This window comes from Corvus moneduloides, chromosome 6 (assembly GCF_009650955.1).
Source record: "Corvus moneduloides isolate bCorMon1 chromosome 6, bCorMon1.pri, whole genome shotgun sequence".
In the NCBI taxonomy this organism is placed as follows: Eukaryota; Metazoa; Chordata; class Aves; order Passeriformes; family Corvidae; genus Corvus; species Corvus moneduloides.
The window spans coordinates 17,934,399-17,951,464 of record NC_045481.1 but is presented as its reverse complement, the minus strand read 5'-3'; the positions used below and the strand labels follow the sequence as shown (position 1 = coordinate 17,951,464).

Below are 17,066 nucleotides of genomic sequence, written 5' to 3'. Positions count from 1 at the left end.
TTACCACCCTACACATTTTATAGCTGTGTTACATGATGGGACAGGTTCATGCTAATCCATCCTTGATTAAGAACAAAATTCCTGACTCATAATGTCAGCAGTAGATGGTCAAGAGTGGGCAAAGTTAATCACATACAGTTAAACCAGTATGCTTTGGAACAGCACAACAACCAGGGCAGCAGTACAGTAATGTGTTTTCCTTTACTGCTCATGGATGCAGCTGTTTAGTCCCACTGAAGGTTCTATTCAGGGCCACAGAGTCACAGAGCAGTTAATGTTAAATACGCGTTAGATAATTTCAAGTGGCCCTCTGATTCCTCCAGTCTAGGGTTCATTCTCAGGGACAAATGTAGCTGTCTTTAATGGAGGTTTCCATTCCACAACTGTCCAAATACCACACTCTCAAGCCATCTGGAGGAGTTTTCAGCACACATTCTGTGTGGGCACTATGAGCATATCCTTGAATGTCCTACTGTCTTTCTCTGTTTTACTCCTTTTCACTGGAGGCTGGAATAATGGCTAAGAATAAAGCACCAAGTGACGGCTGTATTGAATATATAAGCCTTCCAAAATGAGAAACACCAAGATAAATGACCAAGCAACATTGTAGTTAAAACAGGCCTTTTTCAAACTTCAGCTAAAGGAGAACAGATTCAGGAGTACAGTGTCTGCAGGAGCCCACCACGGTCAATGGTTTGTGCTGCTGCAGCCTGAACTCAAGTTTTTGCATCCAGTAACCCACAAGGAGTTATCTTTTTTCCTGCAGGCCCGATGCACAGGTGTCCATTTAGCACTGTGGCAGAAGGCATCTTGCATCCATGTGGGAGACCAGATTCCCAGCTCTGGGTGCCTGATGATGATCAACGCAATAGCCAAACCTTCTGCAGTCCCCTTTATTAATGGAGATGCATAGGGGTGCACCAGGCCTTGGGTGCTGTAGATGCCCTCAAAAATTAGAAACAGCACTATGCCCCTGCCAAATTTTGTCTTTCCTGCTCTTTGGTTAACCCTGCCAGGTAAGCTTTGCTAGTAATACAGAGATTGCCTTAAAATTTGAAATGATATTACTAACATCCTCCACCACAGGCTTCAGCTCTAGAGTCATGGGAACTCCCTTTCTATTTTCCACACTTACTTGAGTGAAGCATTAGCAGTATCCTCTTTGAATCACGGAGAGCATGTTCTGAGTGAATTTAGTCATGCTCTCCTTGATGCTGACTACTCAGTTTCTTCAACTTTTAAAAACAGAGTACACAGAGTAAGGGACCTGAATCTAAACTTATATTCAGAACCATATTCCCTGGCATAGGAAAAGACAGGAAAATCTCTTCATTTTTAAGGAGAGAACACTGAAATTTTTAGTACAATTTCAAAGCTAGTTTCAGAGTAAAGGCTGGCGTCTCATTCCATAATTGCAATCCTACTGATGTGTTCTATGTATTTTTGAGTACTGACAGAGGTGTAACAACCTTGGTTGCTTCAGTTGTTTTTATCCCTTCCTTTGTGAAGGAGCTAAAGATTAGAGCTAACTGTATACCAAAGGTAGACAGTGAAGTAAACCACAAGGAATATTGAACACTGGTCATGCAGAGCAGCACCCTTATTTAGACAAGCAGGAATCAGGCACTTAAATCTCTCTTGTAAAATGACAAACCACTGAGAAATTACTAGTCATACCTCTTCTTGTGTCTTCTTGGACAGGACTCTTAACCAGTCTCCAATCATACTCAGGACGGCAGCAAAGTAGGCAAGGCCAACAAGGATCCAGAACCACACTAAGGGTTTATACCACTCCATATATTTGATGTCAGCATTTCCTCCTGAAATAAGCATATACTTATGCTTACAAATCATGAGGTGCCAAAATTATTACAAAATATCTGCAATTCTGAGAAATGCCTAAAAGTATTTATTTCTTAACTCGTCAATAGCACTGCAGTTCTGATAATAAGACAAGAAGCCCATCAGATGGGAGGAACCCCATCTGACACCCTTTTAGATTAAAACCCCATCTGTTTTCAATTAAAAGTCTTCAAAATTACCTGTTGTTCTGTTGCTATGTGACCTGCCAGAGCACCCAGTAAATGCTTTCCTTTGTATTGCTCGTACACTGAAGCAACACTGAAATTCTACTTTGATAGTACTTGCAACACCACAAACACATGTCCAAGAAAAAAGTTTAATACCACTAATCTTCCATATTATGAACTGCCTGCAGCCTCTTAGGTGAGAAAATTTACAGATCAACCCCGTGAGGTTATAGAGTTTCCAGATTTTTTTGGTTTTAGCTACATGACTGAAAGACACGTGCAGAAAAAAGGAACATCGCTTTGTCTTCCAAATCAGGGTATCTGACAGGAAGCCAACCATGCATTAGCCCTGGAAATAAGGCTATACAGTCTGCTTGGATAACACGCCTTCTCTGGCCTGTGACTTCATAGGAGATATGGATCAAACCAAGCAACAAATATCCTACATTGGTCTTCATGCAAGTCTCAGGATGAGCTGGCAAAGCAAGAATGTGAGACATTTGGCAAACCTACTGCACTACGAAGAGCCTCAAATAAGTGCAGTAGCAGCCAGGTTGCTGCCTACTACAGAGTAAAATACAGAAATTTTTTACAAAAGAAAGCAACCACAACCTCACTTTTGAGACTCTCAGTCCCATCACAGTGCTATGTGCACTGCAAAATGAGAGCCAGTGAGAGGCAGGCACAGCCCTAAGCAGAAGAGAGTGAGCAGCAGAGTCTGCAGAGCCCCATGGGCACCACCATATCCCTCAGTGTACGTGAACACCACCTTGGTGGTACCTGTGTAAATCCCTGCCTGAAGAGCAAGCCTACCAGGAGACTCAGGCAGGGGTCTGCATATTTCCTGGACTCCAGCCTTGGTTAGACAAGAGCTAGACACCTACACCTCTGTATGACTGAAGAGAGATTTTAGAGTTTCCCCCTGTTAAAATCAAAATACAGTTCAGCATTTTCGCCTTTGTTTTTCGCAATCTGAGACATTTCTACCACTCTTTAATTTTATCAAGACTCAATGTGAGTGTAGTTACAGTGTTTGAACACCCTCGTGGAAGGTCAGACATTTGAGAATTGGCAGGGACCCAAATATTGGTTTTGATGTTAATCTCTCCCCATAGACTGCATGAATCACACTCTTTTTTTCCAGTCTTTTAAGAGTCTGAAACAATGGGAGGCAGGGACTGCTGTTGCTATGGTACAAGAAGCCTCTCCTGATCATATGTGTCCCAGAGGAAGCTCACTAGGAAACAGATTGTCTAGATCTATCTTGCAGAGTAATCAGGTGACTGAGAAAGTGTGAGACCACTTTTTTCAGCCTATCAGATAAAAATTGTGCACGGAGCCTGAAAAAACAGAGGTTTTTTCAGGCTCCATGCACAATTTTATTTCCAACAGTAGTACAAAAACCTCCCAGTTTCCCAAGAGCTGGGATTTGTTCTAGGTGGAATAAGCCAGCATAGCTGCATTGATGCTGTTTTACCCATTAAGATACAGTATTTTTGATTTGATGTTGAAGGAACAGAGATACTGAGAGATTAAAGTGACAGAAAATAAAAGGGGCAAAAAATATCTCTCAAAACCAGAAATAAAGCCCAAATCTCCTGGTGATCACCTGCCTTAAACTCTTATCATGAAAATGCCTCTGAAGTTTTCTTATTCAGAGTCTTCCATTTGATTTTTGAAAAATCCTGCTTGTTAGTAGCCACCCAGCTGTGGATTATATTCTCCTAATCATGTGCATATAGAACAATTTAATATTCAGAGCTTTTTTACTATTATATTATTAAACAATACTGGTGTGGTATTATTAAGAAAAATACTGTAAAATATTTTCATTTCATACTGTGATACCCCAAAGAATATCAGTAGAGTGTTCCTCTAGACATCTAAGTGGTTAAAATGGACAAAGGTCACACAATCACTTCTGTACCTGAATGCTCGTAAAACTGGTTTTTTTTAATATCTGGGTCTTTCTTTGTTCAGTGACTTTATTTTTTCCTCAATAATTCATGTCTTCTATGCCAGTATGTCATAAAAAAGGAGGATTAGAGTCTTCTCTACAAAAAGACTTGTCTACACTACTTGAGCAAAGAAAATTTTGTGATTTTATTTGGTGTTTTTAATTCATTCTTTTTATAGGGACTAAGAAGCACAATTTGACAGTTTTTAACACAGGCAACTTAATGCATTTAATTAGGACCACTAACAGGAATAAGGAGTAGAGGTCATGCACTGATGGAAAAAAGTCCACATATTTTAACCACGTTTTTGTTATCGAAGCAGTTGTGTGAAAAAAAAAATGTATCTCTCATCTCTCCAGCCAACTATCTCAACTCCCTCTTTGGAAATTGTATATGGGTAGATATTTATAGTTCTTGCTGGTACTGTATTAATCTTAGAGAGTCTCTTCCAAGCACTGAGATACATACCCCATTAGTCCTTCTCTCCTACAAGAGTTTTCCTTAACAGGGCAACTGCAATGTCAAAATTTCTGCCAAGGTTAGGAAACAAAATGCAGGTTCTGAAATGCTGCAGCTCCTGTAGTAGTGGCTCACTACAGTATCTGACCAGAGAATTCTACAGACCTATGGCTCAGTCCTCCATTCATCATTTGGGCTACTTGCTTCTGCAGTCAGCTTCAGACTGAGCACTAATGGACTAATACAAATCTTTAATTCAATGGGAAAGTAATTTGACTTTTGCATAATTCATTGCACAATAAAGGATAATCACGACTTTGCAGGCTCCCATTATTTACATTGCTGAAGGCTTGCAATCTACAAATGGCAAGGCACCTGGACCTTAAATCAACCTGGTGTCCTACTGCACACTAATCCCAACAGAAACACCTGGCATCATTTAACTGGAATATAACCCATTGTGAAGAGCCTCCTCTCTGGAACAGAAAACAAATGCTAAGAGCCAAGGCCCTTGTGCACATTGACTCAAAGCTGCTCACCTGCTACAAAGTCACCGAAGCCAACAGTGGTCAGAGTAACAACTACAAAGTAGATGGACTCCAAGGCTGTCCATCCCTCGATGTATTTGAAGATAAACGCAGGAATGGTCACAAAGACAATGCAGCCTGCCAGGATGAAGACAATGGTGGAGATCACCCGGATCTTTGTTTGACTCACTTGCTTTTTCTAGAAAAAGAAATAACAGGAAAGAAAATGTTTGAGTGGATTTCTGGAGCTGTATACTTTGTGAATGACATGCTGATTATGCTGGTGTCACCTGCTATTCTCTTTCTGCCTTTTTGAGTTTGTTAGGTGGAATACAACCGTCTCTCTCCCTCTTAGTGAGAGCCCTGCCCAAGTAATAGTAAACTTCCATGTCTGGCCCCAGATTATCATGATTCCCATTTTCCATGCACCAGGCAGTGACTAATCTACCACAAACACCACCTGTAAAAACACTCCTGAAGGGCACCAATACACTCCAGTTCAGGTTCAATGTGTAAGAAAAAGTGCACATTCAGACCTCCACGTGTGTGTGTACACCCACACTGCCTCACCAGCACCAAGCATTCAACAAACAGGACCAAGATTAAAATGAAAATAAAGCCCTTTTCCTCCCACTGAAAAGCTGCAATTTTATGTAGCAATAATTCATGCTTTGGCTTTTCTAGACTCAGGATTTCCAGCTTTCATTCACAAACATGAAGGTTAAATCTCCTTTTCAAAAATAGAAAACTATATTATTGGTTTACTCCAGAAATAAAGGATTTATGTCAAATACCAAACAGCCTGAGAAAAAATTACCTATGTAAATCCACACTGGAAAGCTCTTAAACAAAGAGTATGTGTTACTGGCTGCTATAAACTGAATAAAAATATACCGAGTGTAATTGTAATATTTTACACTCCTAAATCATATAAACTCTCAATATATTTAATGTATACTTAGATTTTGTTTCTATTAATATTAATACAAGCCTGGATTAACACAATTGACTCTGGCAGATTTATTTCAGATTTTGTCTGCTGTGAATAAACTCAGCATCCAATAAAGTTTCATGAAAAACCTCTAAATTACTAGAAATCTTACTGTGGATTAATTCAGTGGCAGTGTAAATTCTCTATTTATCCTGGAAAAGCAACGTGGAGGTCACTGTAAGTCATATTTGCAAATTAGTTTTCCAAATCAAGCATCTCCCTTAACCCAGAAATGAGATCTCATTTCAGATTAAGGCATTGCCTAGACAGGAAATAAGATCTCAGAAGTTATCTTTGTAATATACAGAAGGGATATTACCTGACTGGTTAATATCTAACCAGCTTGTGAGCAATACTGTGCTTCCCCAAAAACATGAGCATTTCTTTTAGACGTGCAGTGTCAGACCCTCGTTAAGTACTCCTCTGATCTGAGATGCATTCAGAACCAGGCAGCAGCATAAATGTCATGTTTCATAGATACTTTTAATTCTGATACTGTTTAAGATGATTCCTACACTTAGGGCTTTTTTTTTGTCTCTGTGTGTGTGTGCACTGTTTTCTGTGTCTGGATGAATAGAAATAGTCCAGTAAGATTAGTAACATAATGCCAAATATAAGACATGGAAGAAACTTCCAAGTACCAAGGGGAAAAACAACACAAAAATATAAAACCCAAATTAACTTCTTATTTCCTCTTTTTCCAAAGAGCTATTTTGAGTATTTTGCTAAAATACCAAAGAATGATCTATCTTCTTTAAGAGTTATGGACACACATTCACAATGGCAGGATTTCAGACTTATGAGTGGTGAAGGGAAAAGAACTGATCACATGGATGTTACAGAGTGTCCTAGATTGGCACCCTTGCCTTTTATCATTGAGAATGAAGTCTTAACCAAATTGATGTTTATTTTCTAGCTTGACCAATGTGACTTGTTTACTTCTACTAAATGCTTCATTTTCCTGATATGCAAAAATGAAGTGTCAGAAACCTTGCTACAGTGAGTTAGGAGACAGCTTGGGAATCCTTGGACAAAAAGTAATTTGGAGCTACCAAGCATCAAAGTTATGCCCAGTAATCCTTCCTCCAGTTCCCACAGAGCAAAATTAAAACGCATTTCAGTACATGTCAGAATTGTCTTGTCTCATGAGAGAAACAGGAACAAAATGAATGGCCTGCAATTCAGTACCAAATGTTCAGGACATCCCCTTGTTCATGGGTGATAAACTCAGCCAAAGGTTGTCGGTTTTTTTAAGTAAAAATGGTAACAATGTTAATGAGAAGATCTGTAAAAGGCCTGACTCATGGTTACTGTGCACCTTTGTCACTCACACAAAAGCAGAGCAGCTGAGGGTACAAATGAAGGCAGAAAGCAATGGTGAATCAGGCATAGCATTTTTAGAGCTGCTGAAAAGAGCACAAAAGCAGGACTCAGAAAAAGAATTACTTAATGAACAGTAACACATGAAATGCAGGATAGAAGTGAAAAGGGGGGTCTTTTTACAGTTAGATATGCATCCAGAGGAAACTCACAGTAGAGTATAACTGCTACAGATAAAAAAAATGCTAATGCATAAATGTGCTTACTAATGGAGTATGTACATTGTAATAATGACACACTAAAAAATGTAATTCACTGCAGTGTTACACCAAGTCATTTTTAAAACAAATAAATAAACGAATAAATCAATAATCACTCTATATAATACTAAAGGTTGAGAAGCCTGAATAACTTCATACAAATTTTTCTTTTAAAGAGTATTTTCAGCCTGGAGCCAAACATACTCAAATAGCTGAGCAACTTCTGCCAGGGTAAGACATCATCTGAACCCATTTTGTGGCATGAATACAGAATTTTCTATAGGTGTCAAAAAGTAATAGTTTACAAATAGTTTACAAATAGTTTAACAAACACCTTCCCCCAAGAAAGGCAGCTAATCTTATAGCTGTTCAAGTAAAGTTAAAACACCTTTAAAAGAGATATTTTCCACTCTTTCTCTTTTTAAGTTTGTTTACCAACAATTTCTCTCCACAGTGATGAAGCACGTAATTTGTAAGACATTCTTCAACTATAAATAAATTAGTCCCTGCTAATGAGACCAATTTAAATCCACCTAGAACTAATCTGGAAAACATCAAAGAAGGAATCTAAGAACTGAGAGTTTTCTGTGCACCCATCGGGGTCACTTCCATTTTCCAGTGACAGTGCTGATTTTATTCTTAAGGTGGCTAAGTGCTAAACTGGCAACATTACTGATATCATCTTGCTTACATTAATTCAAACAACCTACTGTCAATCTGCTCTAGTGCCAAGAGGGGTAAGAACAGACAGACTAATGAAAACACCCTTATCAGTGGAATTTAGTTATTATCCATCTTTTCCATCAATAACTGCAGCTTTGTTTTTTCCCCTTTTTCTATTATATATACAGGCGGTTTAGTAGTTTTGGTCTTACCTAATCATTTCATGAGTTAAAATAAACCTTGGGTTTTTTACTTTCTTTTTTCTCTCTCTGGCCCAATAGAGCAAAGCCAGTGTAGTGGATTATTTTATGTCTTCTGCTTTCTTCAGGTGAATTAACTGAGGTACAGTTTTTCTGACCTGATGGTTGACAACAAAAGCACCAAACAATGTTTTTGAGTTTGCAAACTGAGACCACAGGGTTGATATACATTCCTATGAAAAGGGAGCAGCAGACATTAAGTATGGATCAAAAGAAGCTACCGTCATTTATCAGACTAGACTAAATGCTAAATACGTGGAACATATCTATTTCCATGAACAGCATATTTCATATAAGCCTTTTCCAAGATTCGGTAGTGCCACCTCTCATTTCATAAAAAACTCCCCCAGTACACAGTACTACTAAACCAAAAATAGCACTGGAACACTTGCTGCTTCACAGTAAGCTCAGATGGTTTTTCCATCTTCCAAACTTTTCCTTTTCTGAATTCCTGACAAATATCCCCAAGGCTCCGGGCAAGCTGGTTACCTTTTTGGCTGTATGACCAATGGCATATTTTTAGAGTCAGTGTAATATGCCTGCATGGAAAATGCTGTCCTCATCTCTCCAAAAGAGCAGAAAAAACACATTTCAAAGAAAACACATTTCTTTAATATTTCTTTTGTTCCCTTCACCTACTCTTAACTTTGTGCCCTTCCCCATGCTGCCAACTATTCTCATAACAGATTGTCTCTGCCCATGCACTAATTAAACAGCTTGTCTTCTAAATCACTTCCTCCAGACCAAAATATTTTAACACCAGGAATGACAGTCTTCATACTCAAGCCATAAACCAGAATATCACATGGATCAGCTCACAAACATTAGATATGTCCTTAGGCAAAATATGTTTGCCAAGCTAGTGCAGATAGTGCAGACAGTCATAGGTTAACACTGCTTGTCTCTCAGCCAAATGCAAGCCAGTCCTGGTCCAGAGCCTGGCACATACCTCAGTAAGGTGTGATGCCCTTCTCATCAGGCTGTATGGAAAGACTGGCACAGCACTGGCTCACAGAGCCCCTTGGTCATCAGCAATTTGGTCACACCAACGTCTTCGCTGCCTGTAACAGTCACTGTGGATTTTGTCATAAGCTGTCCTAGCTCCTTCACATTCTAAATGAGACTACTGAAGGTAAATGTATTTTAAATATCACTGTCTTGGACATAACACCTAAGAACAATACAACAATCTTTTGTTCTTCTCTGTTCTCTGGCACTGCTGGCTCCAATAGACCCACCTCAGGGCACTGCTGAGCCACTGAGATGACACAGTGGCACCTCTGGGAAAGCGTGTTTAAGAAAGGGCAGGAATGCCAGACAGGCAGAAGACAAGGGAATAGAGGAGAGAACAAGGGAATAACAAGGTCAGGTGAGTGGGAGCTGCTCCATGGCAGCACAGATACTGGAGGGTCTGCAGCCCATGGTGGACCAGAGAAGGACCAGAGGAAAAGGGTTAAGAACAGCAGAGAAACCACTGTGTTCTGCCCCCAACCCCTGTGCCACTTGCTGCTGCACTGGAGGGACTGAGTGTAACCCACAGTAACAACGCGGGTGGAGGAGAGGTGTCTGGAGTGAAGTGAGCCTGAGAGTGAAGCTGAGCTTGAAAAATGGGGAGGAAAGGAATTTTGAATGTTTGTGGGGGTTTTGTTTCTGAGCACTCAACTCAGTAATTAAATGTTTATGCTAATTGTCAATAAATTAATTTAAATTCCACAAGTCAAGTTTGTTTTGCCTGTGAGAGTACATGTTAAGTGATTTTCCTGTCTTTATTTTGACCCATGAGGTTTCTCAGAGAATATTCTATGTTCTTCCCATGTTCTCCCTATCATTGTAGGTAAGTGAGCAAATGACTGTGTGGGTGCTTACTGCCAGCCAGGGCCTACTCACCACATCAGTGAAGAAGACAACACCCTTTGAAAACAAGCAGCAGAATTATAATATATTTTAAAATATAGATGACATTTCACACACCTCCATGGGTTATGAAAAGGGGTTTGAACCAGTCTACTAGATATGGGCTTTCCCTACACTCTAACCTCATGGTGCCTCAGTGTTATTTTAGTTCTCATGTTTTATAAAGAATGCTGCTATGGCTGCACGAGAAGGTGTAGAATCCATCCTCTGCTTTTTAACTGTATTCAGTACCAGAGGGGAGACAGACATTAAAAGCTGTAAGCACTCACATTTATTACTAAGCTTGGGAGAGATAATCCTGAACTCATACAAGACACAGGTCAGAGTAAAGAAGGATTTCTTCCTTATTTTTTTTACATCATTGTTTTTCCCTATAAAACCACATGTCTGTGGGGTGTTTGTCTAGACCCAGATGGAATATGCAACAAGCTTCTGACAGAGCAGCAGCTTTCTCTAATGTCATTTTTGTAAATCTCTATTCATGATCTTGCTGCAGTCATAATGCGAGTACCATGTCATGAAAATACAGAAACACTGCCTCAGAAATTTTCTAGGCTTGATATACCCCTTTCCGAGCTTCTTCCTCTCTCTAGAAAGCACACATAGGGCTTTCTGATATGCACCAGCTAATTTCTGCATGTTGCTTATTACAAAAATAACAATTATGATCCCAAACCTCTGTTATGGCTGACCTATATTCAGCCCAAGGGGAAAAAAAAAACAAAACAAAAACAAATTGAATAAGAGGAATCCATGTATACATATGTTTCTCTCAAACACTGGAGCAAACAAAGGACAACAGAGGTTGGTGGCATAGACTTCAGCAATTTTACAGAGGCCGAATTTGTAATGCACTGGTAACGTGTTGCTCCTTCCTTCCCTCCTTCAATCCCTTCTGAGCTACACCTTATTCTGGTTTGGCCAAATTTAGAAATATATCCTCTGAGAGAAGGCACAACCACCCCTCTCCCCACCAGGTTCAGGAAAAATAAATTTTCCTCGAAGGAAAGTAAAAGAGATAAAAACTGTTTCTTTAACAAACACACGGGAAAAGGAAAATAATGCTAAATAATAAAATCTTTTGCTGTGAAGAAAAAAACCTGGGAAAATGTTCGAGTCCTCCCTTTGGTCTCCTCAGAGCTGCGGCTTGGCCCAGGGCCAGGCCCTCTGTGCTCAGTGGAAAGTCCTCCCGATGTGCTCTGATATTGAAGCAGCCCAGCAGAAAATGGAGAAAATCCGAAATTCCAGGGAAGGAAAAAGTTCAATTCTCAGTGTCTCTCCAGAGAATAAGAAACTGAACAACTGGCTGAAAGCTGGCTGGAAAAAAAAAGTCGCTATCTCAGTGTGACCTTGAACAAGCTGCAAACTGCTTTGAAAAGGTTTTGCTCAGCTTTTCCTTCCTCCTCTCAGGCTCAGTTTAGAGGAATAGAAAGGCACAAGAATTAATTTCTGGGCATAGGACAGCGATATGGGATACACATCATAAAGTCACCCCAAGACACACCTATATTCCTCCACCCAGGGAGTGCAAGAACGGGTTAATAATGATTGTTCCACATGGCTTCCTTGCACCTGAATGGATTTTACCTTGCAATTCCTGGTATAACATACTCACCATCAAAGACCAGAGGATAAGAACAGAATTAGCAAAATTTCTGCTACACTTGAGTTGCTTTCCTTGAAGTTGAATAGCTGTAAGCATCACTAACTAAATTAAATACTCAATTAGAGGGCCTAAAATGTCAAAAGCTGGGATCCATAGGTGTTCTAATGAATTTTTTAGTACTAGCTTACTATCCTAGGTCTGTGCAGAAAAAGATACTTTTCTGCAGCTCAAATATAATGGAGGGGGTATGTGATCCAAATAAACCCAACATATGTGAGACAATGGTTTAACCTAAAACAGAATTCAGAGACAAATTTGGCTCTGGATGATGAGGAGTCACTGCCTGTAATGAAGTCACAATCAGTTGTTTTGTTCACCCACAGGATTACCATTTGCCTGTATCTTCGATTGGCACTGGAGCATGAGTACTACTACAGCAAGGTGATCAAAAGCTAAAATAAAACTTCCTGCTGTCTTTCCACCACCATGATTAAAACACCAATTAGAAACCTAATAAAATATGTGGTTTGCAGCATGTCAAGGAGAAAAGTATTTCAGAGACTGGCATTGTAAAGTTACTATTCCTGCCTTTCATTCTTCAGCTTCATAAGAGTCTACAGTCACACTTCTGCCATTGCTAGACATACTCCAGTGAAGTGTCCAGATGGCTGTGTCTGGACTGCTTTGCATCCAGGAAAAGCAATGAGAACTATGCTTGTAAAGGAGGGCACTGAGGGAGCCCGGGGAGGAAGGAGCAAAGGAAAACATTTGTAGACTACAGAGATGAACAGTTCTCTTTGTAACATATACATTACTGATGAACTAGACAAGAATGCAACCAGAGTTTTCCAAAGCTGGAGCACACATCTGGACAATGAAGTCCAGGATTTCAGGAGTGCACATGCATTTTGAGTAGAACGGTTGTCAAACAACATTTTTTGAAAGGATTGAAACATTCTTCCATGCCATGCCCGGCTGTTTCTGCATAATGAGACTCCTTTCCAAGAGGATGGAGGCAGAAGTTCACCCATCAGAACTGGTTTACAACCCACTCCAGCGTGGTGGGAGATGAACTGCTCGAGTCTCCATATGCTTAAGTCGTCATTGTACCAAAGTCTGTTTTCCTGAGGGGTGCACATCAGCCTTAAACTGCTAGAGACAAATGATCCCAGAGTCTAACATCTCAGCACTGACTGTGTTTTTAAAGACAGTAACTTTTGGTCCAAATAAAGTTTGATGCGGAAGACAAGCTGAAATAAAGATAGGCAGAGCATTTGCTGACTGGTGCATCCATGCCCAGCATGCCAGCTGCTGTGTATTGCTCTTACAAGCTGCTTTTTCTGCTATGCTCTTTGTATAGAGCCTACAGAGTTGCTGCAATTTGTGGATTCTTACAGTACCTGCATTCCTTAGTTTCACTTTTATCGTAATTTACAAAAAGCATGTCTTCAGATTTAAAACAGAGGAACCAAAAGTGAAATTAAAATGCTCACCATATCTGTGAGGCACTATGAATGTACTGGTAGCAAGCACTAGAGTGTATCCAGATTTTTTTATTACTCTTACATTGTAAAGTTAATTTTTAGCCAAATATGATTTATTGGGATTATGAAGAAAAGCACACTGGCTGCAAATCCCTTCTGTTAGCATTTGGCTATGTGTGTATCCATAAACCTAGTGTTAACTAACTGCAAAATTCAGAACTGGAAGTAGGTTTTATTCTAAATCACTCCTAAACTTCAAGACAGTCCAATTTGAAATGTACATTCAGGTGCACACCTACTTAAAATAAACCCCACATAAGTATCTACATACAGAAACCAATCCTTTGTTGTCTATAAGCACCTCTATTTTAACCCTGCTCAGGGAAATGTGACTCTTAGAGGGACCTTTAAGGTGTGACAGACAAAAGAACATATCATGAGCTGAGATTGTTTACATGCATTTGTTCTGGATTTGTAAATCACCTTTCTCATCACTGATTTTTTATATTTCTTTGCCATTTAGTTTTGGTGGAAATGACTCAGCGAATTGTTAGGCTAAGCTCTGAACACTGAACTTTCAACTCATAAACCTTGTATAATCTTAGAATAATACTGTGAACGTGCAACAGTAGGTTGAATTTCACACCCTGTCCTGACGGCTCTGTCCAGGATGCCAGCAGATGGCAGATGGATCACTGCATGGGACAGGTTACTCGGTGGAAGTTCGTAAGTGAATATAACTTTTTTTTTTTTCAATTGTACCATTTTCCTTACAGAAAATCGCAGTGACTAACACTATATTAAAAAAGAAAAGCTAAAGTGTTAATATCCTCGGTGGGTTTTTAGCAGCTGATGTAATAACACACTGATGCTGTCTAGTAATGCAATGTAATTGAACAAAATAAAAGAGATTGTCTTGATTTTTGTATATTTTCATTATACACCAGAAAGCAGAGAGGAAACTTTTCCATCAGTCTTCCATTAACTTAATCTACTCAGAAATGCAGGTGTCCAGCCATGTATTCAGAACTACAAAGAGGAGCGTACTAGCTAAGGTATCACTTTGGTTATATACATTTATGGATTAACCATGTCCCAGATTTTGAATTCAGTAACATGAGTGCAAGTCCAGAATGATTTCGCTGGTTTGCCTAAGTAGTGATCTGGATTTGAATTTCTGGCTTTGGGAATGATCTCATCTGAAAGTTCGGTTCAGCTGAAAAAAATGAGAATTGATGCTGCTATGGGGCTAGAAACAAAGTACAGGGTGGGGGCTCTCTGGGGGGAAGCAGACAGGGGCCTTGGGCTATGGGAAGCCTTAGGGAAGAGGTAAATGTGGAACTTCAAGGCCACCTCAACTAAATTCTTTGAACAGCAAACTGTTGATGTCTCAGTTACCAGTCCTGCACTAGTGTCAGGTAAAATGCTACAGTTTTGCTGTAATCCAAGGAAATGAAGAGGAGAAGAGAGATCAAGGGGAGAGAGAGAACAGAGCAAATCCATGGACAGAGGGGAGACTATGAAAAAAGACTGTATTTTTAAGTGTTCCTCCTCTACACAGTTATTCTCTTATACAAAGTTTCTTTCCCAGATTCTGTTTTCCATTCATTTTCAGGGAAGGAATTAGTAAAAACGATTCCTGTCACTTGTACAGTAAGAGATCAGAGGAGTCAAAAATCTCTAAAAAGAAGTTGAATCTTTAGTGAAAGAGTAGCTAGAGTTGATCAGATGTATTCAGAAAGACAAACAATAAAGTTTAGGAAAAGTAGAGCTTTGACAGTTGCTAAAAGAAGCCCTTACTCCTACCCCAGCCTCATCCCCATCTGCCAGCAAAGAACTACTTTTCTTAGGACAGTTCTAAGGTTAGGTGATCTGTACTGCTATCTTTCACAAAAATACTAAGTGCACATCACTTTCATAGCATGTCTCTGGAAACTAGAACAAAACATGTTCTCCAAGCTGAAAACCTGAAAGAAAGGTAGCAGATGTGTCTGTTCTGACAGGCCCCTGGTTCAGTGAAGCACACACTGCTTACAGAGGCATTGCCTTTCTGCACAAAGTAGGGTATTTTCAGTGGTGGCCTTGCCACCACCCATGTCTCTGGCTGCTCACTCACATCCTGGTATTGCAATTCACAGTCTACCTAGCTGTGTTACCAGACCTGTCCTGAGCATCCTGCTGGAAACCAGAGGAGTGAAAGCAGCAACCAAGCCCAGGAACTGCTCCCAGTGGCTTCACCTCAGAAGCCAGAAAATCCTGGAGTGCTCTCAGAAGCACATTGTTCCCAGGCTGAATGCCTGCATCTGTACTAAACTGCAAGATAAGGGAAGATCATTCAGGTTATGCTAAACCCATCTACTTCTGGTGAGAATCTAAACACTCGTTCAAGGTTGAAAAAAAACTATCCGAATTAGCCTATATTTAACTCATGATAATAGCAGCTGCTGTGTTCTATGACAGTGTACTCTGCCTATGGAGTGCTTTCTATCTTTAGATGCTTACAGACACTGTGTGTACAGAGCAAGCGAAAAGAATTTGTTTTACTGTCTATTATAGAAACATTCACAGGTGGTTCATAAGATCCCTCATGTATGTAAGATAAAAATACTACTTTTTGAAATGCATATTTTATTTCTGTTGTGTCTAGAAAGTTTCACTGGGCAAAAAGCTATTTGTAAGAATTACCAACTTTTAAATTAAATTTTGAGTGTATACGTGCTTTTCCAAGGTAGTCTGGGAGGGCTGATTCACCACTGGACCCAGAAATTGGATGCTTGTGGCCAGTGTATATATTGAATCTGGTGGCCTTGCACATATCCATTTTCTGGGGAATCACACCTGCATGCATGTAAAAACAGACTGGGACCCACGTTCTGCCCTAGATTATTGAAGATGGAACATACAGGAATAACCAGGAGCGGAGAAGACAGGCCTTTGTGGGGGAAGCTTTGGTTTACGTCTCTGACCTGTCTGATGCTTATTTACTTGTACCAAATATAATCATTCCAGTAGGACAGATGGCATAAACTAGTCAATGCATGGTGTTTGGGATAGCATCATCCTGCCAGTGCCTCAGTTTCCTAAAATGGTACATGAAAAGTTCTATTTTTTACAAAGCATTATTTTGTAATGAAATACCTCCAGCCCTACCTACTCATAAATGAGTAGTTGTTTTCCTGGCTAGTTGCACACTGAAATAATGCGAACATTTTGGATTAGAAGATGAGTGGTGGCATGCATGCAGCTCCTCTGCTGAAATATTCTGTCACTACTGTTGGGGTAGTGTGTACTTGATAAGAGCAGATCTCCTTCTCACTTTATGTAGGTCAAATTGTTCTTAAAATTCCCACAGAATGTGTGGGCTGATTACTGCAGTAGTTAAATGTGGGATCCCTAAGATCTAATTTATGGTGTTAATTAAGGTAGGTTTGGTGGGGCTCTGCACAGGTCATGTCAGAAGCAGCAGAAATGCACCAGCACAACTCCTCTGGGAGGAATCCTCCTTTCATCTTTCCAGCTATGCTGAGGAATGCCAGAGGCAAGCTGTCCCTAGTGTGGCATGGGCTCCATGCTCACAGATACACTGTTGGATGG

The 17,066-nt window shown here is 40.0% G+C and overlaps 1 protein-coding gene across 1 annotated transcript in view; it reads right to left on the bottom strand.

The window, feature by feature from the left end:
* The window catches only part of KCNK10 (potassium two pore domain channel subfamily K member 10), a 69,730-nt gene that overhangs the window by 13,152 nt on the left and 39,512 nt on the right, over positions 1 to 17,066 (bottom strand). The window contains exons 5-6 of the mRNA XM_032112756.1: positions 4,987 to 5,173; positions 1,678 to 1,820 (exon numbers count right to left, since the gene is read on the bottom strand). Coding sequence (XP_031968647.1) covers positions 1,678 to 1,820; positions 4,987 to 5,173 — 330 coding nt within the window. The remainder of the gene's footprint in view (positions 1 to 1,677; positions 1,821 to 4,986; positions 5,174 to 17,066) is intronic.